The sequence below is a fragment of the Mesoplodon mirus genome, assembly GCF_964341445.2.
Source record: "Mesoplodon mirus genome assembly, chromosome: 3".
In the NCBI taxonomy this organism is placed as follows: Eukaryota; Metazoa; Chordata; class Mammalia; order Artiodactyla; family Ziphiidae; genus Mesoplodon; species Mesoplodon mirus.
In genome coordinates, this window is record NC_138978.1 from 16,059,742 (window position 1) to 16,085,950 (window position 26,209).

The 26,209-nt window shown below is 53.4% G+C and overlaps 2 protein-coding genes across 3 annotated transcripts in view; both read left to right on the forward strand.

Moving 5' to 3' along the window:
• Positions 1-13,748, forward strand: part of PADI1 (peptidyl arginine deiminase 1) — a 34,009-nt gene extending 20,261 nt beyond the window's left edge. The window contains exons 9-16 of one of the 2 annotated variants that reach the window (XM_082613546.1): positions 230-353; positions 793-900; positions 2,368-2,519; positions 6,042-6,186; positions 7,004-7,097; positions 8,172-8,251; positions 9,051-9,176; positions 11,833-13,748. In XM_082613546.1, coding sequence (XP_082469672.1) covers positions 230-353; positions 793-900; positions 2,368-2,519; positions 6,042-6,186; positions 7,004-7,097; positions 8,172-8,251; positions 9,051-9,176; positions 11,833-12,066 — 1,063 coding nt within the window. In that variant the 3' untranslated portion in view covers positions 12,067-13,748. The remainder of the gene's footprint in view (positions 1-229; positions 354-792; positions 901-2,367; positions 2,520-6,041; positions 6,187-7,003; positions 7,098-8,171; positions 8,252-9,050; positions 9,177-11,832) is intronic. The other variant, XM_082613547.1, reaches the window with a different exon arrangement.
• A 236-nt stretch (positions 13,749-13,984) lies between these two features.
• The window catches only part of PADI3 (peptidyl arginine deiminase 3), a gene marked incomplete at both ends in the record, with an annotated part of 30,821 nt that continues 18,596 nt past the window's right edge, over positions 13,985-26,209 (forward strand). Inside the window, 4 exon segments of the mRNA XM_082612105.1 lie at positions 13,985-14,001; positions 16,044-16,208; positions 22,846-23,026; positions 25,409-25,475. Coding sequence (XP_082468231.1) covers positions 13,985-14,001; positions 16,044-16,208; positions 22,846-23,026; positions 25,409-25,475 — 430 coding nt within the window.

Below are 26,209 nucleotides of genomic sequence, written 5' to 3' on the forward strand. Positions count from 1 at the left end.
CCCCTTGCACCTGCCACCTGATGTGATCTGGGGACATTATTTGTCTCTGTCATTAGCCCATGAGTCTCTCTAGTGCAGAGACTGGGTTTGAACCCCTGTGCCCAGGGGCCACACGGGGCCTAGCACAGACCGCATCAAGGCCACCCCATCTATCCCCTGCCTCCCGGCCCTGAGGCCAAGGCCACAGTCAGTGGTCATTATTTTGCTCCCCTCTCCCTGTGTTTCGCAGCGTCGTAGACTCCCATGGCTCAAATGAGAAGTTTCTGAAAGACATATCTGACCTGGTGTTGAAAGCCAACTGCAAGCTGACCGTCTGCCCTTGGACTGAGAATCAGAATGACCGCTGGATCCAGGTGGGTGCGGGAGCAATCCTGGGAGAGGAGGGCAGCCCGGGAGGCCTGAACCCCGTCCTTTACACTGGCTTTGGGAAAGCTGGCCTGCGCAGGCTCCTACTGGCCTCCGTTTCCCTAGAGAAGCCAGGCCGGCCTGGGTGCCAGGACTTAGGGTGAGGGGCATGCAGTCTAGGGGAACGCCCCCACCCCCACCCCTGCCACTGCCTGCATCGGCCCAGTCTCTCCTGCTTCCCTCCAAGTGCTCTGATCCCAGGCAGAGTCCTCCGCTGGCTGCGGTCCTGAGACGCCTCACTCCACCTCTGTTCCCTGGCCCCTGCACCCTCCCGGTCTTGGGGAAGATCCACTGTCCTGCCCTGCCCCGCCCCGGGTCTGGGGGGATTAACCCATTCGTAATACTATACTGAGGCCGTCACTGTGGTCTTTTTCTCTCCCCTCCCAGGACGAGCTGGAGTTTGGCTACATCGAGGCCCCTCACAAATCCTTCCCAGTGGTCTTTGACTCCCCCCGAAACAGAGGCCTGAAGTATTTCCCTTATAAGAGGATCCTGGTATGTGGCAAAGGGCAGAGTGGGGAAACCGTGGGTGGCTCCTCCTATAGGATTCTCCAGTCAGTCTTGCCTGGTCCTAGTCCTTTAGGGGCTACAAAAGGACACAGGTGGTGGGTTCTGGCAAATGGGGAGTTAGTGGGAGGTTTGGGAGGAATACATAAATGAAATGCAAATCTCATGCAAATCACCCCTGTTCTGGGAGGGACAGGCCAGCAAACTCCTCCTTGGGGTCCTTCCTCTCCCCCAAGGGGGAGTGAACAAAGGAGTCAGCTCTGGGGAAACCAAACTGCCTTTTGAGGGCAACGCACCCTTAGTGAGCCCTCATGGCTCTTGCTTTTGTGAGCCAGGTCCTCTCTTCAGGTAACGAATGTTTTCTGAACACCTACTGTGTGCCAGGCACAATGCTGCTTCTACACACAGGAGGGCGACAGGAGCCACTCCAGCAGCCGTGTCCTGAGTTCCAGACCCTCCCTCCTAGCTTTACACAGTTGCTCATTTATTTAATCCACGTGGGTTCCTATGGATAAGTATGGATATCCATACTCCTATGGATATTATTATTCCCTCTTTACTGAGGCTCAGAGAGGTTAAGCAGCTTACCCAAGGCCACACAGCTAGTTAGCAGTGGCACCAAAACCAGAGGGGCTGCCTCCACGGCCCCTGAACTTTACCGCTAGGCTAACTTGCCTTTTGAGGTGGGTCCGGGTCCCAGAACTCACGTCTCTGCCTGTTTACTGGCCCCTGTCCCCCACCTCCAGGACAATGCCAGGGTCTGGTGGGGGATATGATGGGGAAGGTCCAGGAACTCATGCCCACACAGAGCAGGGACATTTACCCCAGCCTGGAGGGATCAGGGAAGAGTCCCTGGGGAGGTGACAGTGAGCTCTGTGGGGTGAGTCTGCATCAACAAGGGCCTGACCCCAAGACCTGGGCTTGACCTGGCCAGCGCCTTTTCCACTGTTCTCTGCTCTGTCTTTATCATTTCCTTCCTTCTACTTTCTTTAGGTTTAATTTGCTGTTCTTTTCCTAGCTGGAAACAGAAGCTAAGATTTTTCAACCCTTTCTCTTCTTAATATATGTGTTTAGAGCTGCGGCAGTTCCCTAGAAGTGCAGCTTTACTGGCATCTCCTCAAGTTTTAACGTGCTGTGTGGTTTTTACCTTTCACTTCAAAATACTGTGTAACCTCCCCTTTGATTTCTTCTTTGACCCGTGGGTTCTTTGGAAGTATGTTGCCTCATTTCCAAACATTCAGGGATTTTCTAGTTATTGTTCTGTTATTGGCTTCGGCTTTAACAGCACAATGCTCAGGGCACCGGGAGGATGTGTGAAAAGTGAATAGCGGTCGTTTTTCAGGGAGTGGGATTCCCCCAGGAGCACCCCTCGCTCCCCTACCCCAAGAGCTGTCTCTTCCTTTTCTAACTGACTCCTCCTTCTGGGGGTGGGTGCTCTCGACGGTTTTCCCCTAGGGTCCCGACTTTGGATATGTAACCCGGGAAATCCAGTTCGCTGGTGCCTCTGGCATGGACGCCTTCGGCAACCTGGATGTCAGCCCGCCAGTCACAGTGAAGGGCAAGGAGTACCCGCTGGGCCGAATCCTCATTGGCAGCAGCTTCCCCGGGTGAGAAACCAGGGCAGGAGGGTGGTGGAGGTCACGGGAGGGCTCGGGGGACCCAAGGCAGCATCCACTCTCCAACACCCGCTGCCTCCACCACAGACACAATTCTCCAGTCTGAAAAGTGGTCTTAAGTTCCTGCATGGAATCTTAGAATAGAGTTCTAGAGTCACAGATCACAGAAAAGATCACAGAATCTTAGGAAAAAACAAACTATTGGCCCACGTTCTTTGGCCCTGCCTAGTATTTTATGAGCATAATTCATCACCAACATTAAATATACATATATCAGGAGGCTTCATATAAAAAGCCAGATTTCTAACTTCTTTTGAAACATCAGAAGAGCGGGGAGGTCATGTGTAATCCAGGGCTGAAGTAGGAGATGGATCCGTTGACCTCTCCAGCGAGGAAATCAAAATAACTGTTGTCCTAGCAACAGCTAGAAAGGCTGCGGCTGTCACCACGAGGCTGACAGAGGTAACTTGACAGGTCCTACCCTGGACAGCTGTCATCTAGGAGGAAACAAGGTATTTAGGGTTTCGAGCTCAGACAGATAACAGCATCTGCTAAATCTCCCTAGTGGGTCCCCACCCAGCCTGTGGGCAGTCGAAGAATGGGGAGTGTAGCACAGGGATCCTAGTGCGATCCCCTGCTTCCTGCCTAAAGATTAAACCCACCCCAGGCCCTGGAGGTTGCCTTCCGGTTTGTGTGGTGTTGGCATGGAGCCCAGGCATGCCCCAGCTGGCGTCCCCAAGCCCTGGCTATCTGGTCTTGGGCCCAGAGCAGCCAGGCAGTCCTGGGAAGGTTACCCAGGCTCAAGTGGTGACCTTGGTGGCCTCACGGCTCTGGATCAGGTGAGGTGAGGCTTCCTGGCACCAACCCCAGGCATGAAGCCGGGTGCCCAGGCTGGGTGCCCGGGGCTGAGGTTGGCCAGGACAAGAGGAGTGCACTCACCTTGCTGCTGACTCATGTGCAGAACTACTCTGGGGCTGGATCCTGCCCACAGCTCTGGGGGCAGAAGGGCCTTGGGACCTCTGGGCAGTCATTCTGTGCTTCCGGGAGGGATCCGGGAGGAACGAGCACAGGCTTTGAAATCTAATGGATCTGGATTCGAGTCCTGCCTCTGCCACTTATTGGCCACATGATTTGGGGTACATCACCTAACTAGCGCCTACCACAGGGCCTGGAACATAGTAGGTGCTTGATTAATTCATTTAGAAATATTTATTGCATGCCTACTGATGAAGGTACTAGGGATACATCAGGTGACAAAGATACATTATTAAATGGGCAAATTATTTTATATGTCATCCCTCAGTGTCCTCCTCAGTGAAATGGGCTTATAAAAAAATCCCTGTCCTAGCTATATAATAGCCATTACTGGGGATAAAGGATTCACATTAACCAACTTCCGAATGTTTGGGTATTGTTTAGCTGGACGCCTGGCAGTGGATGTGCCTTGAAGTAGGTTGGAACTCAACAGATAAAAGTTATTGATCACCTACATGCCATGAACATGGTGCTTTACCCAGGTTACCTCCATTAATTCTTACAACAGCCCTATGAGGTTGAGATGACTATTATCCCCATTTTACAGATGAGGAAGTTGAGGCTTAGATAAATGAAGTGAATGCACTAATTCGTGCATTCATTTATCAATTCAATAAATATTTATTGAGACTTCCTATATGCCAGGTTCGGGGCCCCATGCTGGGGATAAAAGAAATGTTCTGGAAAATCCCAGGCTCAGAGCAAGGACCCCAGATGGAACGTGTGGGGGGGGTCTCTAGCAGAGCTGGGCCTCACTCCATTGGCTACTGTGTTGAAAACCAGGAACAAAGCTCTTGGTGGACAAATGGAACCCCGAGGCTCAGGGAGGGGCAGCTACTGCCTAGGACCACACAGCAAGTTAGGGGAATAGTTAGAATTCAGATCTCCTCCTTGGACCCCGAATTAAAATTTAACATCCAGGCTGCTGTCCTGTGCTCCTGTCTTGGCTTCTGACCTTAGCAGTGAACAAAACAACCTACATACATCCTAGCAGAGAGAAACAGACAATAAGCAAACATAATAAATGAGTAAATCATCTAGTATGTTAGGTAAAAGAAGCGTTGGTGAGAGGCTGACCTTTCCCTGAAGGAAATGAGACAGTTAAAGATGTGGCTACTTGGGAGGAAGATGTGCAAGGGAGTGGAAACAACTAGTGCAAAGGCCCTGAGGCAGGAGTGTGCTGGAGACATTAGAGGAACAGCAAGGAGGCCAGTGGGGCTGGAGCAGAGGGAACAAGGGGGTGTGGGGGGATGAGGTCAGAGAGCTTGGTCCCGCAGAGTTCAGATCATGACATGGACCTGTTGGGGATTAAAACAAGACACCCAGAGTGAGGAGCCTCAGGCAGGCGCACAGCAGGTGCTCAGCAAATGCCCCCTCCGTTCTCGACTATCTTGGGTTCTCCAAGCGCTGCTCCCCACATTTAAAACGATCTTGGAACAATTCTGCCTCCTGGTGGCAGCTTTGATGTGACTCAGAGACCAGGTCTGATGCTTCTCAAGGCTGGAGTCATCTGGTCCATTCCCCTGCCTCCAGGCAGAGGGCTGCAGAGTCCCAAGGAGGGACTTAAAATAACAGAACTTTAAATATTAAATATTAAAATATTATATTAAAATAAACAGAAATACAAGAAAAATATTTTCCACATTCCCATCCCCTGAATCAAATTAGTGTTGTCTTGTGTCACTGCTTGTTGGGTCTCCCTTCTAGTTTTGTTGTTATATAGACTGTGGACTCTTACACAGCTGTTCAAAAGCCTTACTATCATTCACAAATATGTTTGAGCATCTATTCTATAAGAGGTGCTGGGGATACAGCAGTGAACCTAGAGAAGAATCCCAGCCCTCCTGGAGCTTACATTCTAGTGGGCTGCCAGGCAATAAACAAGATATCAAGTATGCCAAATAGTACCAAATGCTGTAAAGAAGAATAAAGCTGGGAAAGGAGTTGAGAGGTTGTTGTTATTTCCAAAGTCCACATAGAGAAAGAGGTGACATTTGAGTTAAACCTGAAGAAAGTGAGGGACATGGGGAGTGGGCAACAATTCCCACACTTTGGGAAACACTGGACTAAGCAGGGTGCGGCGTGGCTTGCCAGGTCCCAGTCACGTTTTGAACAAAAAGCTTGGTGCCTTGGGTAAAGAGTCAACCTCTCTGAATCCCAGGAATTGAGATGAGGGTCTTCAGTTCCCTTTGGCAGATGGAGGGCGCTCATTTGACTCTCTTTTGCAAGAAGGGTTGGCAGGACCTTTCTGGCCTTGGGGAGGATGCTTTAAGGTGAGGGAGGGACAGACTCTCTTGGGCGATACTCAGGATGGACAGCGAGTTCCTGGGAGCACCTGGGCGCTGGGGCCAGGAAGCAGGGACCAAAGAAGAGCCATTCAGAGGGTTGACAGTGGGCAGGGAGGGGCTCAGGAAGTGCCTGCAGGGAACCAGCACACAACACGCACGAGGTGACCCTGCTCTTTCCCTCCCTGGCCAGGTCTGGCGGGCGGCGAATGGCCAAGGTGGTGCAGGACTTCCTGAAGGCCCAGCAGGTGCAGGCGCCCGTGGAGCTCTACTCTGACTGGCTCTGCGTGGGCCATGTGGACGAGTTCCTGAGCTTTGTGCCCACCTCCGACCAAAAGGTACATCCCCTCTCCTCCTGCCTGAGCTACCTCGGCCCCTCCCTATCCTGATGGGTGAGGATAGGGCAAAGGCACCTGAAACTAGCTCACCACCTCTGTCCATAGAGAGCTTGGAGTCAGGGTACCCTCTGGGCCAGGTGGTGTTAATCAGGGGGGACTTCCTGGAGGAGGTCAGAGCCCAGGAGGGAACTCATTCGCTCACTTCTCATACACTCATTCTCACACTTACTGGGTGTTTGTTCTGATCCAGACCTCTCAGTCAAGACCCAGGACTGACACTGGTAATAATTGGAAACATTTACTGAGTACCCGTGAGACGTATGTGTTTTAATGCATTTAATCCTCTAGCAATCCCATGAGGTGGGTCCTATTATCATTTCCTCCGTTTTATAAATAAGGAAAATGAGGCTCAGAAGGGCAATTAACTAATAGGGTAAAATTCAGACCAAGATGGTGGGCTCGGGACCAGCAATGTCAACCCCTCACCACCTTGCAGAGGTGATCAGGGAGGGTACAGCCCACAGGGAGCAGGCAGCCTGGGAGGGGAGGCCTCCCAGTGACCAGTGGTTGAGTTCCCTGGTGTACAAAGTGGGGAAGGTCTTCCAGGAAAAGAGAAGGTTATGGACAAAGGCCTGCAGGTGTGAACCGGCTTGGAGGATTGGGGGAAGTGCAGACAGTCCTTTGTGGCTGGTGGGGGGGATTGAGGGGGAGTGCCATGTGCAGTCTGGCCTCTGAACTCAGGCCCCTCCTGAGTTTGGGGTTTCCTGCATCGGGGGAGAACCTGTCCACTGAGCTGCCCTCCCATCCTCTGTGCCAGGGCTTCCGGCTGCTCCTGGCCAGCCCCAGCGCTTGCTTCAGACTGTTCCAAAAGAAGAAGCAGGAGGGCTACGGGGAGGCGGCCCAGTTTGACGGTGAGTGCCAGTGAGCCCATCCCCCTGCCAGACCATGCCTTCTCGTTGCCAGCCCTGGGCACCATTGATGCTTGGCATGGCTGTGCTCTGTTTACAGGCCATTTGTCTGCCAGCTCTCAGCTCAGAGTCCATCACTGATTTTCCCAGCACCTTTATATGGGAGCAAAGGGTGAGGGCTCTCCCTTTCTTGGGCCAGGGATGGAAGCCTGGGTGGCCTCCTCCATACACTGGGTTGTTCCTGGCCACACCGCAGGGGAAGAAAGGAACAGGAAGCCGTGAGCCTTCCCACGTGCCTGTCCGCGCATGCGCTTTCGTGCTCTTGCCCAATCAGATCGTTCACGCCCTTCTCCTTATCCCTTTTCATGGAGGAGAAAACTGAGGCTCAGAGAGGGGAAGTGGCTTGCCCAGGGCTACACAGCAGGGAGCAGCAGGACCAGGGGCTCAAGAGAGGGAGGGGTGAGAAGCCAGGAGGGTGGTCGGGGCCCCTCTGTGGACCTTCCTTGGGGAATCAACAGACCCTCTAAGGGCCTGGTTGGCCCCCTTGAGCACCTCCCCCTTCCCCACCAGGGATCTCAGTGTTCTCACCTGAGGAATGGAGCATTGGAAGGGATGTGGCATAGCCTTCAGCAAAGATAGACCTGGATTCAGATCCTGGTCTTGCCACTTGCTGACTATGAGATCAAGGATGTGTTCTGAACCTCTCAGTGCCTCCATTTCCTCTTCTCTGAATGTGGGGTGATAACTAACCTGGCCTAGTGTTGTTTTAGAGATCAATAATAAATATGATAGGAGGCCCAGAGCACAGTGGGTGTTCAATAACGGTAGCTCTTCTGTAATTATTAGGCTCTGAGCTCAGGCATCCCTTCCCAAGGAGTTTATAATCCATCACCAGGATTTACTTGCAGCCAGAGCTTGGTCCCATCAGGGTTTCCAGTCTCTGGCTTTCTCTGTCCTTGCTTCAGACCCTGACGCTGAGGTGGGAGAAAAATCCTGGCCCGGATTCTGTGCAGCCCAGGCTTGAGGTGGCCCCAGGCAGTATTCCCTGAGCTGGCTGTGGTCTTCTTTCTCTTGCAGGGTTAAAGCACCAGGTGAAGAGAAGCATTAATGAGATGCTGGAAGACAAAAGACTCAGGAATGACAACCTCTATGCACAGGTGAGGGGGGTGGAGGGTGAAGCAGCCCCAGGAACTGCCGGGGTGGGGATGAGGGGTTCAGCCCTGGGCCTCTGACTCTCCTGGGGGCTGCTGAGACCTGTGGGTTGGGTAGGGCCTCTGCTCTTGGGAAACCCACAGTCTGATGGAAGAGACACAGCCGTGCCAGTCCAGTGGGGGAGATCTTGCCCCCATTCTGGGGAAATGATGGGTTTCAGCGGAAGTAGAATTGAGTTCCCTGAGAAGTCTGGGGAGATGGGAGAGATGTGGTGGGGAAATGGGGCCCTGTAGGGGCGAGGGCTGGGGTGGGTGGGAATCAGGGTGACCTGGTGAGGAGATGGGGTGGAAGGAGGTCCCAGGAAGGGGCGGGGCTAATGCCTGCCACGTGCCCGGTGTAGGCCTGGCATGGAGTCCTGCTCAGTAGATGGGAGGAGGCCCCATGCTTCTCCCCAGTGGTGCCCGACACTTTTCTCCTAAACAGCTGAGCTGGGCAGGAGCATAAGCCCGGCTGTGGTTGGGACAGTGTGTGGTGACGGCAAGCACTTTTTGCAACCAGAAGCTGCCTGGATCCAAACCCCAGGTCCACTACTTCCTAGCTCTGTGCCCTTGGGCAGGTCACTTGAGCCTCAGTTTCCCCATCTGCGGTAGCAATGGCACAAAGCTGTTGTGAGGATCAAACAAGCTAAAGGGTGCAGAGGGCACCTACGTGTCGGGTGCACAGGGCCCGACACGTAGCAGGTGCTAAGAAACGTTGGATTCTTCCTGGTTCCCTGGGTACCTGTGCCCCTCCTCCCACCCTCAGAGCTGCATCGACTGGAACCGGGCGGTGCTGAAGCGGGAACTGGGCCTGACTGAGCGGGACATTGTGGATATCCCCCAGCTCTTCTTCCTGAAGGACTTCTGTGCAGAAGCCTTCTTCCCCGACATGGTGAGAGCGTGGAGGGAGGACAGGTCATTTCCATCCTTGGTGCCTGGCGGGGTCCTGCTGGGCGGTCAGTTGGAGGTCCAGAGGAGAAGCCGTCCCTATCCAGGGGCAGACTGGCAAGGAGGCTGGGAAGGGCCCTGCGGACCTCGCCAGTGTTTGCTTTTTGGGGCAGATATAGAAAATCTCCATCGGTAGTCCCCAACCAGGGTGATTTCTCCTCCCCCCCCCCACCCCGCCCCGGGCACTTTGATTGCCACACGAGGAGGGTGCTGCTGGCATCTAGTGGGTGGAGGCCAAGGATGCTGCTAAACATCCTACAGTGCACAGGGCAGCCCCACAACTAAGGGCTTTCCCCCGCAAAACTGGAAAATGGAAGCGTGGTTTGGTTCCAATGTTTCAAGCTTTCGCTTCTGGGTCTCAGCTGCCTGTTCTGCTCCCCAGGCTGGCACCCCACTGTCTGCTCCCCAGAGGGATCCTGAGTTGGGCAGGGGTGGCAGGTGGCAGCTGCCACCCTGGCTGTCATTAACTCAGGCACCTGGCAAGCAGATGAGCAGATGTGATCTCACCAATGTGGCCCCTGGGAGGGGTCTGAGTGATGCTATGGGCACAGCCCTGCCCACAGTGCCCAGTAACCCCTTGGGAAAGGATGTCGGGGCATTGGCTGCAGTGAGCGGTGGTGCCCTAGGATGGGAGACCCTCCTTCTTCAGCCTGGGGCCTTTACTCGAATCCCTGTCATTGGACCAGCCAGTGAATCCTGGGGTCCTGATTGGAGGCCAGTGGATAGGGTCGGGCTTCCCCTGACCCCTCGCTGTAAGGTCCCTGCAGAGACCTCGCAGGCAGGGCTTCACAACCTTGGTTCTACCGATATTTGGGGCTAAAGAATCTTTTGCTCTGGGGGTTGTCCTGTGCATCGTAGGATGGTTGCAAAATGTCCCGGAGGCAAGATCGCCCTAGGTTGAGAACCACTGCTCTAGGGCGGTGCTGTCAGAACTTTCTCGGGTGATGGAAGTGTTCTACATCTGTGCAGTATGACGTGGCTGCCGCCACATGTGGCTACTGAGTGCTTCAAATGTGGCCAGTGTGACTGAGGAACGGAAGTTTTACTTTCATTTTAATGTCAGCAGCCACACGTGGCGGATGGCTACTGTATCAGACAGTGAAGCTCTAAGGGGTGACCTGCCTCTGGTTCTGGCTGAGCGTGGGGCAAGGCCCATGACCGTGGTCAGCCCTGGGCTGCGGCCTTGCCCTCCCCTGCTGGGAGCCCCTCGCCAACACACAGCCCTCCGTGGGAATCTCCCAGCTCCAGTCCAGGCCCAGCTAGAGGATCCCAGCATGTTCTCCCTGGAGGGCCCTTAGGGACCACTCAGTTAACCCCTCGTTTGTCAGAAGGGGAGAGAGGCCCTCGGAGGAGCGTGGTTGACTTGCCTGAGGTCTCCAGCGAGCAAATGGACCGACCTGCGGTCTCCTGAGTCCTCATCTAGGAGGAAGCAGAGCCAGGCTGGCAATGGTCCTGAATACCACTCCCTGTTCCTCTCCCTGCCCTTTGTCCCTCTGTGTGCCCCACTCCCACCCCCCATGTTCTGGCCCATTAGTGGGCAACCAAGCAGGTCAGGGCCAAGGTCATGTGACTGACCCCCACGGGACCCTCCAGCTCCATGTTGGTCCCAGCCGTGGACGGCCCTGCGGGGCAGACTTGAGGGTGAGGGGCTGGGACGTGGAGAGTGTAAGGGCAGCCCACCCTACACTGAGATGACCCAGTGAATCAGAGTGTCCCCTCTGAACACCAAGGACAGCTCCTTTGGCCATCTACTGGGCCAGAAGTTACCTCTAAGAGGCCTCCATACCCTGCCCTGGGCAGACTTCCCTTCCCTGGTGTTAGGCGCCCCTGCCAGGTCCCCCAGCCAGGGAAGCAGAAGTGTCATTGGAGATAAACCCAGGTGCCCCCAAGGGCTCCCAGCCACTTGCCCCAACTCCTTAGCACCCCAGGCAGCCACAGTGCTACACTCTGGCAGAGTAGAAAGAGCATGAGTTGTGGCATGAGTCAGACCTGAGTCAAATTTCAGTCTCCCTGTTCTCTGGCTGTGTGGCCTTAATTATATTACTTAACCGGTCCAAGCTATGGCCTCGGAGGGAGGCTGTGAGGTTTACGGATGCTATATCTGGCACGTAGAAGATGCTCAATAAACGGTAAGTATTATCAGGGCTTCCAGGAATGGTTGAGCTTGGTGTGTACTGCACAAATAAACACACCACACCTGTGACATTCACACCGTGGACCTTGTAGGTGGATACATTTGCTGTACAAGTTTTTGGCAGATAACGGTAAAATCTTGTTCTAACAGTCATTATAATCTACTTTTCTGATAGGTGGAGGAAAGTGTTGGAGGAAGGGGTGACTTTTATTTATGTGAAGTTACCATGTATGTTACTGGCAGCCCTGCCCGTTATTAATGCTCTCTTCCAACTACGGATCTGTGTCTTTTCTACTTCCATAGACCTTAGTTCTTGAGCGAGTGCCAGCCTTAGTGGCCCGGAGATGCTGGCAAAGATGGGACAGGCCCTGGGGATGGGTCTGCCAGAGCCAGAACCCAGAAGGGGCCCCAGGTGTAGAGCATCCCCAGCTAACTGGGTCTCTTTCTTGCCTTGTCTCTTCTACAGGTGAACATGGTGGTCTTAGGCAAGTACCTGGGCATCCCCAAACCCTTCGGGCCCATCATCAACGGCTGCTGTTGCCTGGAGGAGAAGGTGCGGTCCCTGCTGGAGCCTCTGGGCCTCCGCTGCACCTTCATCGATGACTACTTGTCCTACCACAAGCTGCTTGGAGAGGTCCACTGCGGCACCAACGTGCGCCGGAAGCCCTTTCCCTTCAAGTGGTGGCACATGGTGCCCTGAGCCTGCTCCCCACCCGTCATCCTCTCTCCCCACCTGCCAGGGAATCCCGCCAGGATAAGGAACCTCCACCTGGCTTCCATCCTCTTGGGGGAGCCTTGGACGCTTCCCCCTGTGTGCCTGCAAGTGTGCTGGTCACTGTGGGTACCAGGATACAGGGATGGACACCGCACATCCTCACCTCTGGCGTGGCCTACAGGGCCTGGGGCCTGGGGTGAGGGCCCTGGGTCTAGGCCACCGGTGGCTCTTGTAAGATCAGGAAGGGGGATTTGGGCCCCCTTTTTCCTTTTCTGGCTATCTTCTCCTTCAGGGGGCCCCCAGGCTGTGATTTCCCAGCACTCCTCAGCCATATTTATACAGGCAAAGAAGGACAGGAAAACTCAGCGTCTGATGGCCTGTTTCTTTTTTTTAAACATCTTTATTGGAGTATAATTGCTTTACTATTTTAAAAAGAAAAAGCAACAAACGCCCTTTAATACCTGACTCCCTCCTCAAGGGTGCTTGTTACCTGTTTGGAAAGCCTTTAGTTACGCGTGCTGGCTGCTTCCAGCTCACAAACGCTGAGAGGCCAAAGTGAGGCCCGAGGAGGGCACACGGAGGAAGGCTGGGCAGGAGGCGAGGAGGCCAGGATGGCAGAGGACGCTGAGGCACGGGGATAAAACCTGGGACCTGGCCTCTGCGCCCTAGGCCTCCCAGGCTTTAAATTTTGGACTCTGGATGTGATGGGGTCTGGCTGTTCCAGATGCAGCAAGGAGAGGGGGCCCAGATGTTAGAAGAGGGTGGGGGGGGTCATTAGGTTATCTTTGAGGGTGGGGTTTAATTTCCTTTAATAGTCTTTAATTATTCCCCTTCGTTCTGCCGGCAGTGGGAGGGAAGGCTCGCCCAGTCTCTCTCAGCAACTCAGAGACCCTGCATGTAGCTTGGGTTTCACCTGTGAGTAAAGCCCCGTGGCAGGCCCGTGTCCCCTCCCACAGAAGGCAAGGCAGAGCTGCCATGGGAATTTAACAGCCTGGCCCCAGCTGAGGTCACCGGGACATGCACAGGCAAGCTGGCTTGGCCGGAGCAGGGCGAGAGGTGGCCCCTGCCCCAGACAAGCATGGGCAGGAGGGAACCAGCCGGCCTTCTTCTCCCACAGCCTCTGGGCCTCTATTGTCTGGGTTTTCTCCCTGGCTCTCGGTGAGATTTAGATTGAGCCATCTGCCCTTAAACTCTTTTAGCTGTGCAACACTTAGCCATCAGAGGCTACCACGGAGACCCAGCATGTGAAACTGATGAAAACAGAACTGCTCTGGTTTAAGGTGGCGAGGGTGGTGTACGAGGATCCTCCCCTTCCAGAAGGTTCCGTGGAACCCCGTTTGCAAGCCCCTGGTCTAGCCTGTGCACTTTCTGCTCATAATCATGATGCCCCTTAGACTGAGCCAAGAGGAGAAGGAATCTCTTCGTCGGCCAAGGGTGTGCAGCCGGGGTTCCCCAGGGAAAGCACTGTGGGTGGGAGGGGAGTGGGCATTGCAGAGAGACGCGGGTGGTGGCACTGAATGCGGGGAGTGGCATTGAGTGCGGGGAGCTCTGGAATTGCTGTTGGGCTGTTTGTGGGGGGGTTGTTGCTGACGTTCCCTGTGAGAATGTTCCAGGTGAATGGTCACCTCCTTTCTGATGAATAAAAATGTCAACATGCATTTCTTCAAGTGGCTGCCTCCTTAGCTTCTGTTCGTTGGGCCGTGGGGAGGAGGGGAGGGAAGCGGGGGGAGAGGTGCTCTCAGTTCCACCCACTACGCTACCAGCTCCTTGGCTCAACTTCCACTGGCCATGGGCAGCTCCTACCCAGCTGGGAGAGCCCCCAGGGCCAGTGCCAGGCAGGCAGGCTGACGCAGCAGGATGGCTGGCACACGGCCATTGCCGTGAGGCTGCCTGCCCTGCTGAGATGGCTATCGGGGGAGGGTGGGTCCTATCTCTTCATCCCTCTCCCTTCCCTGGGCTATCTCCTCCATCTCTCAGAGGGCAAGCAGGCTGGGCCCTATTGGCAGAGTGGGAGAGTCTCCAGCAGGACTGGTGCCCAGGGCCACAGGCCAATATAATTCCCTTGCATTCCTGCCTCTAAAGCTACTAAGCTACCCAGCCTCAGTGGTCGGATTTCAGGGACCCGGAATGATCACCCCTCTCATCCTACATACTTGGTGCTGCCTCAGGTTGCTTCCCTGACACTCACTCCTCACTCATTCACTTTACTTTAGATTGGTTGTGGACTAAGGGGCAAAAAGTCGCTGCCCATCAGTCATGGACACTTTAGTCTGAATGAATCACCCATCTCTTTCTAAAAGCTGGCATGTAGTAATTGGGGAGAAGTGAAAGCATGAGTCTCCCTCCAAAGGGAGATCCAGGGCTCTGAGCTGGAGGCTATCCTGTCGCCATCACAGTGGGCCAGTGCCCAGAGGAATGCGTCTGCTTCTGTATCTGTTCCCCAGCTGTGCCCACAAACAGGCTATGGAGCCTGCCTGGGGCTTCCTCCTGAACTCTGACTCTTACCCAGAGCTGAGTCAGCCCCCGAGCCCGTTTTACAGCCAAAAAAGTGAAGGTGTCCCTGGACCCAGCAGCCCAGCAGCTCTCCTTGAGAAGAACATCCTTACCAGAAAGAACCTGGGATATAGGGGTGCCCGTCTTAGAGTCTTGCCGAGATCCTTGAATTGGTGTGAATGCACTAGCCGGGGACTCTGGGGGAGCAGATCTTGGTCCTCACCCTGCCTCAGATTGTCAGCATCACCAGGGAAGAGGGAGGAAACCTCTATTCAGCACCTTCTGAGCCTTTGCTGGACAGGGTGTGTCCCACCATTATCTCTGCCAGGGCTGGTGAGTAGCCACATTTTCTACGGATGAGGACACCAAGGTTGCAAGAGAGGGGACATAACCCCCAAGGCCACACAGCCAGTGCCTGGTGGTGTCTGGGTCCAAACCCGAGACTCCTCTCCCCAGAGCCCTCACTCTTTCTGTGTCAGGTGACCGAATGCCCCTCTGGGCTCAGTTTCCCCACCTAACGAGTGAGACTTCCTACTCTGACATTCTAAGCTCCTCCTGACCAGAGAGGGTTTTCACCCTTATCACTAACCCCTTCCAGAGGCTTTTGGCATCTAACAGTAAAATAACAATAACAACAACATCCCTAATAAAATAATACTGAGCTCCACACTAGAGCTCTACCCACGTGTTCCCCTTTAACCCTCATAGCAACCATTTTTCAGATGCCAAAAGTGAGGCACAGAGCAATTAAGTGACTTGCCCCTGGTCACCCAGTCAGGATGTAATTGAGGCAGGGCTGAAATCCAGTCCTGCCTGCAAACTCCACGCTCTTCAGAAAGAAGTTGGGGCTCCTCAAAGTGCTTCAAAATGCTCTAGGGGTGCTTGTAAAAAAAAAAAAAAAAAAAGACTCCAGACGCCAGGCTGCTTCTCAAATTGGAGGCTGGGCCTGGGAATCTGCGTTTTCATCAGTTCCTCCATCAGGATAGAGAAACTCCCCACTAAAGCCATGATCTCTGAAAATGCAGAAAAAGGGGTGAAGAGGCTGAGTGTGGAAAGCAAGGAAGGTCCTCTGATCCATACCCTGCATCTCTGCATGCCCCCCAGGGTCCTGGTGCCTTGGCAAGGTACTTATTGCTCCCCTGATCCATACCCTGCATCTCTGCATGCCCCCGAGGGTCCTGGTGCCTTGGCGAGGTACTTACTTGCTGCCCTTAAAGTGAGAAATTAACTCCCTCTGCGCGTGGGTGGGAGCAACAGGTTCCTATGCAAATATTGGGTTCCTTCCAGCCAATCCTGAGCTCTTGGCTCTGGGAAGGGGCTGGGCTTCCAGGACTGGAGGCAATGAATTAGCCTCTTGGGCTGGAAGGGAAAGGCCAAGGGCTTTTATTTATTTATTTATTTATTTATTTGTATGTATTTATTTTTTAACATCTTTATTGGAGTATAATTGCTTTACAATGGTGTGTCAGTTTCTGCTGTATAACAAAGGCTTTTAAACCACATGCCAGGGGTTTTGTGGCCCAAGCCCAGCCCAAGGCTAGAACGTCTCTGCAGAGGATCGTGCGAGTGTCCCTGGAGCACCTCACCAGCACCGTGTGTGTGGCTGGTGTGGAGACCCTCGTGGACATTTATGGGTAAGAGCCAGAAGACTGGGGGTTTGCAGGCCCCTGGTGCTGACCCCTTGGGCTCTCCCTGCGAGCTGTGTGGGGCTTCCTCAAGGCTCAGGCCTGACTTGGCTGCCCTCTCCTGAGCCTTGGCCTTGGCATAGCTGCCAATCATGGAAGCTTGGGTCCTCGTCTTTCTCAACCAGGCTTCTTATAGAGCCCCAGCTAGGGGGTGTTAAGTGTGGGAGACTGAATGGGGGTAGAGAGGCTTCTACTCACTAGATGCCGGTAGCACACCCCCGACTTATGACAACCAAAAACATCTCTGGACGTTGCCAAGTGTGCCCTGGAGGGAAAATCACCCCTAGCTGAGAACCAGTGTCTCAGACTAAGATTTTAAAAACCTGGCTTCCCTGATGGCGCAGTGGTTGAGAATCTGCCTGCCAATGCAGGGTACACGGGTTCGAGCCCTGGTCTGGGAAGATCCCTCATGCGGCGGAGCAACTAGGCCCATGAGCCACAACTACTGAGCCTGCGCGTCTGGAGCCTGTGCTCCGCAACAAGAGAGACCCACGTACCGTGATGAAGAGTGGACCCCGCTTGCCACAACTAGAGAAAGCCCTCGCACAGAAACGAAGACCCAACACAGCCAAAAATAAAATTAATTAATTAATTAATTAATTAATTAATTAAAAAAAAATTGGAGTGAACTTAGAAGCAGAGATGGGGTTTGTCCCAGGGCATTAGATGACAGGGGGTGAGGAGCTGGTCATGGGAGGGAACCAAGTCTGGAGCAAGCCCTCCAAGCTAGTAGGAGGAGCTAAAGCCCAGTTGAGGGTGAGTGGGCAGTGAGGAGTGGGAAGGGGATTCAGATGATCCTGAAGCAGGGGGCAGCCACAGAGGGGTGATGAGGGAGGAGGTGTACCCGTGCCGGCTGGCACCACCGCCTCCTCCAGGGTTGTGTGCCCATGGCTGCCTCGTGCCCTGGCTTCCTCACGCCCATGGGGCAGATGTGTCTCTAGTTTGACCTGCCCCAGGAGGCCCGGGGCTGGCTCCTTCCCTGCAGACCTTCCTAGAGGATGGAGGAAGGATTGGGGCCATGAGAGGCTAAGGCAGCAGTATCTTGGGCTGTTGTGGGTAGATGGGCCACTTTGGGGTTTGCAAAGGAGCTGTGGGTGGGACAGTCACAGGGTGGGGGATGGAGCCTCTGGCACCCTCACACGGGCGACTCTCGGGCCTCCAATGTACCAGACCACACTGGGGATGGGGGAGAGCTCCTAGTTTGTTCTTTCACACATTCATCAAGTATTTCAAGTATTTTTGGGGGGGTCTAGTGCGTGCCAGGCATGGGGACACAATGGTGAACAAGCAGGTGTGGTCCCTGCCCTCTGAGAACCCTATCCTGCAGTTCTAGCAGAGGCTGGACCGCCTTGCAGGGGTGCTGTGGAAAAGATTCCTGTCTTGCAAGGGGAGGGGGACTGGACTAATTCTAAAGTCCCTTCCGGCTCGGAGATACAGTGATTTAGTAATCCTTGGTGCTCAGACTGTGGGCCAACAAGAGAAAGGACACTGGGCGTGGTGGCTCAGTCCTGGCTCTGTGACCTAGCAGCTGTCTGACCTTGGGAAAGTCACTTAACCTCTCCAGTTGCTCTTTCTTTGTCTATAGAATGAAGGTCATCATAATATCAACAATGATACTTAGAGGCTGCTCCATACCAGTCACTCCCCTAAAGGCTTAACATATGTTAACTAATGCTCACAACCATTCTGTGAGATGGGTACTGTCTTCATCCCCATTGCAGAGATGAGGAAACTGAGACACATAGAAGCTAAGTCACTTGCCCCATGTCACACAACCAGTGAGGAGAGGCAGAGCCAGGATGCAGCCCGAGCACTCTGGCCTTCACTTCAAAGGGCTCTTGGGACGATTGAATGAGATTGTGCATGTAGCGCACGTAGGCGAAGGCTGGCATGTGAACATTCAATTATGGTAACTGCTACCATTATAACCACCACCATCATCATTTTTAGTATCCTTCCTGGCTCTCTAGACAGCCTCAAGCGTCCCCAAACCTGCCATCCACAAGATGGCTGGGGAACAAACTCTGAGCCATACTGGGAGAAGGAGGAAATGAGAAAAGAGAAATCAACACAGGCTGAGCAGTCAGGGCAGGCTTCCTGGAGAAAGGGCACCAACCAGAGCCTTGCAGGATGAGCAAGACCACTGGGGCTCTCTAATCACTAGTGGATTAAGCCCTGTCTTCCTTCCTTCCACTGAGTGGGAGATGGCCCAGACTTGGTAAGGGGGTTTTGCTTTCCTGAATAGGGATTCTTAAGGAGGAGGGTAAGGAAGGGTAATACACAGGTGTGCTGAGCCACGCACTGGAGGTGCGGCCAGGGTTGAGAACCGCTGCCCTAGCTGGAAGGGCAAACAGCTCAGCAGAGGTGGTCTAATAGAAGGAAAAGGCTTGGGGCACGGGGGGCCAGGAACCCTGAGTTTTGGCCCTATTTCTTTCACCCTTTGCTAGGTCATCTTGAGTAACTTTCTGCTCCTTCCTGGGCCTCAGTTTCCCCATAGGTACTCTGAGGAGGTTGGCGTAGAAGAGTGGATTTCCAGCTCTGCTCATGGAGGCCTCTGAGCCTCCTCCCTGATTTGAGAAAGCACCTCCCCTTCTGTCTCTACCAGATTTTGTTTGATGTAAAGCTCCAACCTGCCTGTGCGGAGAGCTGGGCTCTGGGAGGTGGACGCATCTTTAACTCTCTTAACTATTTGGACTTTGTATAAAGTGTTTGTGTGACTGTCATTTTCCAAGGGCAGAAAGACGTAGAATTAAGGAGGGGTAGTGACTTCCTGAATTGTGTTCTGGTGGTGAGGCCAGTGCAGTCGGGGCTCTGGGAGCCTCACTGAAGACGGAGGGGCAGCTGGTACCCAGAGCCTGAGCTGTGTGGGCCTTGGTCTCCTTGGCTCCTATGGGCCAACTTGCTGGGGACCTTGGTGGTCATCTTGTCAACTTTCCTGTTTTCAGCCACAAAGACCTTTGCTGTCAATTTCCCAGCTCTGAAATGTCTGATTTTGTTTTCCCAGAGGTGGAGGCCCTGAGCCCTTGAAGGGAGAGAGTGGGTTTCTGTTTGCAAGGGAGTGGGGACAGAGCTGGCTGTGAGTCCTGGCTCTGTCACTCACCAGCTGTGTGACTCTGAGCAAGTTACCTGTCATCTCTGGGCCTCAGTTTTCTTATCTGTAAAGTGGGGGAAGTAGTACTGACGTCCTATGACTAGGAGAGCCGTCTTCATCACCCTTGTCGCCACCATTATCCTCACCATCGAAGGGGTGGCACGACTCTAAAGGAAGACCTGACCTGTCTTGATTTCCAGGAGGGCATGAGCTCACATTGAGTCACTCCCACACTCCTGCAGGACTAGGGATCACTGTTTCTGAGACAGTCCATCCTTAGCCATGGTCCTCAGACTTCACTGGGCACCAGTGTGGTTTAAAATGCAGGTTCCTGAGTTCTGACTGCAGAACTTATGGTTCTGGAATCTGCATTTTCAACAGCTAGATCTGAAGTTGACCACTGTGAGGGTGACCAGCTGTCCCAATTTGCCCAAGACTTTCTAGGTTTTAGCATGGAATGTCCTGCACCCCAGGAAATGCCTCAGTCCCTGGCAAGCCAGAATTGTTGGTCATTCCATCATGTTTTCCCCACTGTGCACCAGCTCCTAGGCTGGCTGTACCACTGGATCATTTGGGCCCTTAGGCTGGCTAGAAGGGCTCAGGGCTGGGGAGGGTCTTGGACTGTCCTACTCATTGGGAGAGGACGAGGCCCCCCAGCCACAAGTGCCCCCAGGACTGGGCTGGGGATGCTGTCTAGAGCAGCATGCCGCACTCGGGGTGGCCTGGCTGGAGGAAGAACTTCATCCACGTGAGCCTCTGGCCGCTTTCCCTGTCCTCCAGGAAATGGGGAATCCAGATCCTCCTGTACCTGATGCAGGCTGTCCTCCTAGAAGCCTCCCCTTTGATCTTCCTAACTCACGGCTGCATGATGGAGCATGAGCACTAGACTGGGAGTCTAGGGCTCTGTCTTCTAGTCTCTCCTCTTCTGGGCCTCAGTTTCCCCAGCAGTGAAATGAGGGCATGAGTTCAGGTGCCTCCAAATTTTACTCATCCCCAGTGTTTACTCACACTCCTTTCGTCTTCTCATCACCCCACTTTATAGATGTAGACACTGAGGCACAGGGAGGCCAAGTCACTCCCTCAAGGTCACACAGCTAGTGAGTGGTGGGGCTGGGATTTGAATCCAGGCTTCCTGCCCCCGGAGTCCACAGGCTTAACCACCTCGCCACGGTTCCACTGTGTTGTCTCTCCTGATCAGGAACCATCGCTGGCTTCCCATTACATAGGGGTGAAATGAAAATGAGCTCGTTGCAGCCTGAGTTTGCCCTTGACCTCCTAAGGCTCTGCAGTGGAAACCCCTTCCCCTTAGATGTGTCTCTTCCTTGTCCTCGGTTTACCTGCCTTCCTCCAGGAAGCCTTCCCCAGACACCCCAGTACACCCTCTCCAGCTGCTCCCATCCACCCATTTCCTGTGCCCTAATTTACCCTAGTAACCCCTTCCCCAGTCCTGGGCCGGTGGTTTTCCAAGACTTCCCCACCTATTATCACGCTTGAGCCTCACAATTGCCTGTGAGGTTGGCCCAGTAGGTGTCATTATCCCACTTTACAGGTGAGGTAACAGGCCCGGGGAGGCTAGGTGATTTGTTCAAGGTCACCTGGCTGATGGGCATCCCAGCCCAGTCTAGAATCTGACTCTTGACCTTGGTCCTGGCACTACCAAGCTCTCAGCTTCTTTTGGCCCCTCCTGGGCAGGGGCACTTCTATCTTCATCAGGGGTCCCCTGTGCCTCACACAAGGCCTGGGCCAGGGAGGTGCAGGGGAGCTGGGCTGAGATACCCCAAACCAGAGGCTGGGGCCTGGGAACTGGGCGGGCTTCGTACCAGGAGGACCATCCAAGACGCTCCGCTCTAGCTTGTGTTTGGGGGGAGGATGCTGGGGGCCCTTCGTACCCGGGTCTATCTCCATGAGTCTCTGTCTCTCGGTCTCTCCATATCTTTTCATGTCCCTTTATCGCTGTCTCTGTGTCCCCATGTCTCTCTATCCAGATTCTCACACACCCAGGGCATAATAGGACAGAGCCCTGGAAATTATAGCTTTGGGAGTAGGGTTGCCAGATAAAATCCAGGATGCCTAGTTAACTTTGAAATCCAGATGAACAATGAATAATTGTTTAGTGTGAGTATATCCCAGATATTTCATGGGACATACTTATACTGAAACAATTGTTTGTTGTTTATCTGAAATTCAAGTCCGACTGAGTGTTCCGTATTTTATTAAATCTGGCAGCCCTGCTTGGAAGGAGACACAGGTGTGTCAGCCCCTCCCACCTGGTGAAGATACCTGGCAGGGCCAAGCACTGGAGTGGGGCCCGCCTGGTGGAGTACAGTTAGGCTTCATTTATTTCTCTTTTTTTAAAGGAAAGGCATGTTGAGAAGTGTCAGACTCATGCTGGCAGAGGAGTGAAGAGGGTGCTTTGGAGGAGGTCTGCTTTCTTCCACGTGGAGGCAGGGAAGGGAAAGGGCCTGGGTAGTGGTTGTGGCCAGCTGTGCAAGCTTGGGGAAGCCTCTTGCCCATCCTGAGTCTCAGTTTCCCCATGTTAAGTGGGAGTAATGATCCCCTCCTCCTGGGGCTGTGCTGAGGATTAGATGAGCTGATATTCGGAAAGTCTTAGCCAAGCCTGCCATGGTAAGTGTTCAGGGGATGGGAGCCCTGGGGGTTATGATTACTGTTATTATTACTCTTGGGTAAGAATGTGGACTCAGGAGCCAGAAGGCCTGGGTTTGGACCCCAGTCCTGCCACTAACTAGCTCCATGACCTTGGACAGTTTACTTTAACCTCAGTTTCCCACCTGTAAAATGGGAGACAATAATAGTCGCTACCTCCTGGGGTTTTTGAGTGGATTACATGACATAAGGCACATAAAGAAACTCAAATAGGGCTGGCACCTAGCAAGGGCTCAACCAAAGTCAGCTACTGTTATCCCCCAGCTGGATGTGTGTGCTGCTTCCTCCAGGAAGCCTTCCGGTTCCTCTGGCCCACAGTGGTCTCTCCCTACATGGGATCCCACTGACCCCTGACCCCATCACCCTGAATCCCATCTGGCTGCCCTCGGCAGTGCTGTCCTCAGCTCCCTAGCCAGACTGAAGGCTCGGGGGCAGTGGGTGTATCTTCCTCAGCCCAGCAGTGCCAGCATGCACAGTAGGCACCCCACAGACAATCAGAGGTTGAACAGACTGATTTCAAACAGGACACCCAGACTAGCTGGAGTCGGGGAAATGAGGTCCCAGGGCCACAGAGCAGCATGGAGTTTTTAACCCTACAATTAATGCCTGGAGAACTCACAAGGGAAATGTTAATGAACACAGAACCTTAGAATGTGAGAATGTTTATCTGTGTGTAAGGTCCAGGCTTGACTTCCAGGAGCTTGCTGTGAGAATCTGAGAGTCCTGGGGTAGTCAGGGAAGGCTTCCTGGAAGCAAGAGTTTGAGCCAGAGCTCAAGCATCTGAACAAGGGCTGCCCTCTAGCACTTACCATGGCTCCCTGTTCTTCCCAGGTCAGTACCTGAGGGAACAGAGATGTTTGAGGTCTACGGAACCCCCGGTGTGGACATCTACATCTCTCCTGGAGTGGAGAGGGACTGGGAACGTGCAGACACCAGGCGGTGGTGCTTTGATGCGGGGTTGCAGATCATCGTGGTCATGAACTCTCCCAGCAACGACCTCAATGACAGTCACGTAAGCAGGTCCCTTGGTCTGAGGGAGTGATGGGGAGGCAGTGATCTCACTCCACAAGGGCCCAGCGCCCTCTCTTTATCCAGAGTGCAGGGTAGCACAGTGGGTAAGCGCCTGGCCCTGGAGCCAGCCAGCTCTGCAACTTACAAACACAAACTGTGAGTCTGCTGGTGAGTCACATCACCACTCTGGGCCTCAGTTCCCCCAACTGTAAAATGGGAATAATCATAGCACCTTCCGCCTAGTGTTGAACAGGAGCCAGCCTTTCTCTGGCTTCCCAGGACCCCTTGTGAAGGGAGGAGTTGTCCTAGTTCTTCTGTGTCGGGCCTCAGTTTCCCCATCTGTAGGCTGAGGGTTGACTCGTGGTCTCTGATACTCTGAATGAGGGAGAGAAAGCAGAGGTGGGGGAGGGAAGCCGCTGCCTGGGGAGACCCCTTTCCCCAGGGGCCTCACCTTCCCCTAACCCACTCTCTTCCCGACCCCCATTCACTTCTCACAGGCCGGATGCCTCCCCTTTCTCTCCTCTCTCTGCCCATTAAGTTTGAGTTTAAAAAGACCCAGCTGGAGGCAGTGTTCTGGCCCCAGGGCAGGGGGGAATTTAAAAAGTGGGAGAAGTCAGGTGTCCCTTGACACAGGGCACAGGGGACGCCCCCTAAAGGGGTGATGGGAACCAGGCCTTGTCGTGTGGGTGGCAGGTCCCCACTCCATGTCGGGAGCGATACTTTGGGAAACTGGCCTTTTAAGGAGCACTGACCATGCGCCTAGCCTGGGGCAGCCGTGACCTCCTCCAGCCCCGGCAGCAGCCCTGAGAGGCAGGGCCTGATCCCCATTTCACAGGTGGGGCCACCAAGGTTCACAGTGACTGTCCTGGAGCCACATAGCTGATCAGTGGTAAGGCTAGAATTCAGGTGTCAGAGCTGCCCGACACCCGGGGATGGGCTCCCTCCATCGCCCCCACATCTTTACCATCCATGTGTCTGAATTATCCTATCCAGGGAGTTCCGTGAGGCAGGTGGGGCAGGACTCAACGAACCCATTTTACAGACAAGGAAACAGACCAAGAAGGGGCGTGGCTTACCTGAAGTCACATGATTAGTAAGTAGCAGAGTTGGTGAGAGTCAGGACAGAGGCCCCCGGAGCAGGGCAAGAGGACCAGCCATCCCGTGAGGGGCCGCTCCTGGGTGCCCTGCACTGAGCCAGAGGCTGTGTGGATACCTCACCATTCTGAGCTCCCTGGCACTGAGGACCGCAGGGACTGAGGAGGGTCATCAGAGTGTCCCCTACTTCCCCTCCCCGCCTTTGCCCGGGATCCAGGTAATTTTATGCCTGAGGTGAGCATCATTGCTGGGGCTTGACACATGGGGATCAGTAACTGCAGGATTTAGGGACTCCCAGGACGGAGGGGTGAGGGGTCTCCATAAAATCCTGAACCTTCTGGCCGAGTTGAGAACATCAGAACCAAAAAGGGAAGGTCCAAGTGGAGGGTGGTGGGTCAAAGGGGTTTGATACATCAGCCTGGAATTGCTTTATCATCATCACCATCTTCAGCCTCACCTTTGACAGTTGCTGGGTGTGTGCTGTGAGCACTGTGTCAAGAATGTCACGTGCTTTCCTTTTTTAATCCTCATAGCCTATAATCAGTCCTATGGAACTATTATTATTCCCATTCTACAGCTGAGCAAATTGAGGCCCAGACAGGACAGTAACTTTTCCCAGGATATTCTCGCATGGTGGATCCAGAATCTGAGCCCAGGACATCTGACTCCAGAGCTCTGCACTGACTCTTACATCATAGCCCCTGCCCTCTAATAACAATAGCTGGTACTTCTTGGGTATTTCCTATAAGGTTAGTCTTTTACATGGATCGTTTCAAATCTGCACTACAATCCTCTGAGGTAGGGATCTATATAAAGCCCATTTTGCAGATGAGGAAACTGAGGTAGCTCAGAAAGGTGAAGGGCCTCGGCCAAGGTCACAGAACCCAGAGGTGCTGGGCTCAAGTCTAGGCCTGTCTGAATCCCAGAGTTAAGAGAGTGTCCCTAAAGCCTGCCCAGTCCAAACTCCTCATTTTAGGAATGGTGAAACTGAGATCAAAAGGGGAGCAGGGGCTTGCCAAAAGCACACAGCAGTCATTGGCAGAACCGGGACACATGTCTCCATGGAATCCCTCACAAATTGTTCCCATTTTAAAGATAGGCCAACTGAGGCATGGAAAAATAAATGGCACAGAGAAGGCTAAAGGAAGAGCTGGGTTGGTAAACTCAACTTTAGTGCACAGAGTTTCCTGGGAACTCCTCCCCTCCTTGCCAGATCCCCCAAGACCTGTGTTTTGGGGCAGGGCTCTTGGCTTCAGCCAACTTGACCTTGGGGCCCATCTCTCTACAGGTTCAGATTTCCTACCATTCCGGCCAAGAGCCTCTGGCCTATGCGGTGCTCTACCTCACCTGTGTGGGTAAGTCCGGGGCCTCAGCCAACGGCAGTGTGAAATTGGTGCGGAGTTAAATATAGACCAACGGAACAAATAGAGAACCAGACACAGACCCATGCTCATGTGATTATCATGTGACACTCAATGAACTTGGAGCCCTACTTCACACCGTACTCCAAAATAAATTTCAGATGGGTTAAAAATCTCAAGGTGAAAGTCAGAATTTTAAAGCTTTTAGAAGAGAATATCTTTTCAACTTCAAAGCAGTCAGAAGTTTTCTTTAACAAGGCAAAACAAAAGCACAGGACTTCAGGGGCAAGATTGATAAATTAGACTGTCTTAAAATGGAAAACTTCTGTACAATGGAAGACAAGTACAAAGCCAGGCTATGGAGAAGAGCTTTGCAATGCATATAGCTGACTCAGTGCTTACAGGTAATGGAGAATGCCAATCAATAAGAAAGAAAAACCGAACAATAGAAATAGGCAAAACAACAACAATAACGACAAAAAACAAAAAAGAAAACCCCAGCAACTCACAGATGAGAAAAGCCCCAATCATCAGAACTCAAATGAAAAGATACTTATCTTAGCAGATACTTATCTGCGAAGGATGTGGAACTGGAAACTCCTTCTACCGGGAGTGGGGTTTGCGTTGGTACAAGCACTTGGAGAACAAGAAAGTTAGCAAGAAAGTTGAAAATGCTTTGTCTGCAGGAGGCGGTTTTAGAAGCAGAACTGCTGAGTTACAGGGAAGGT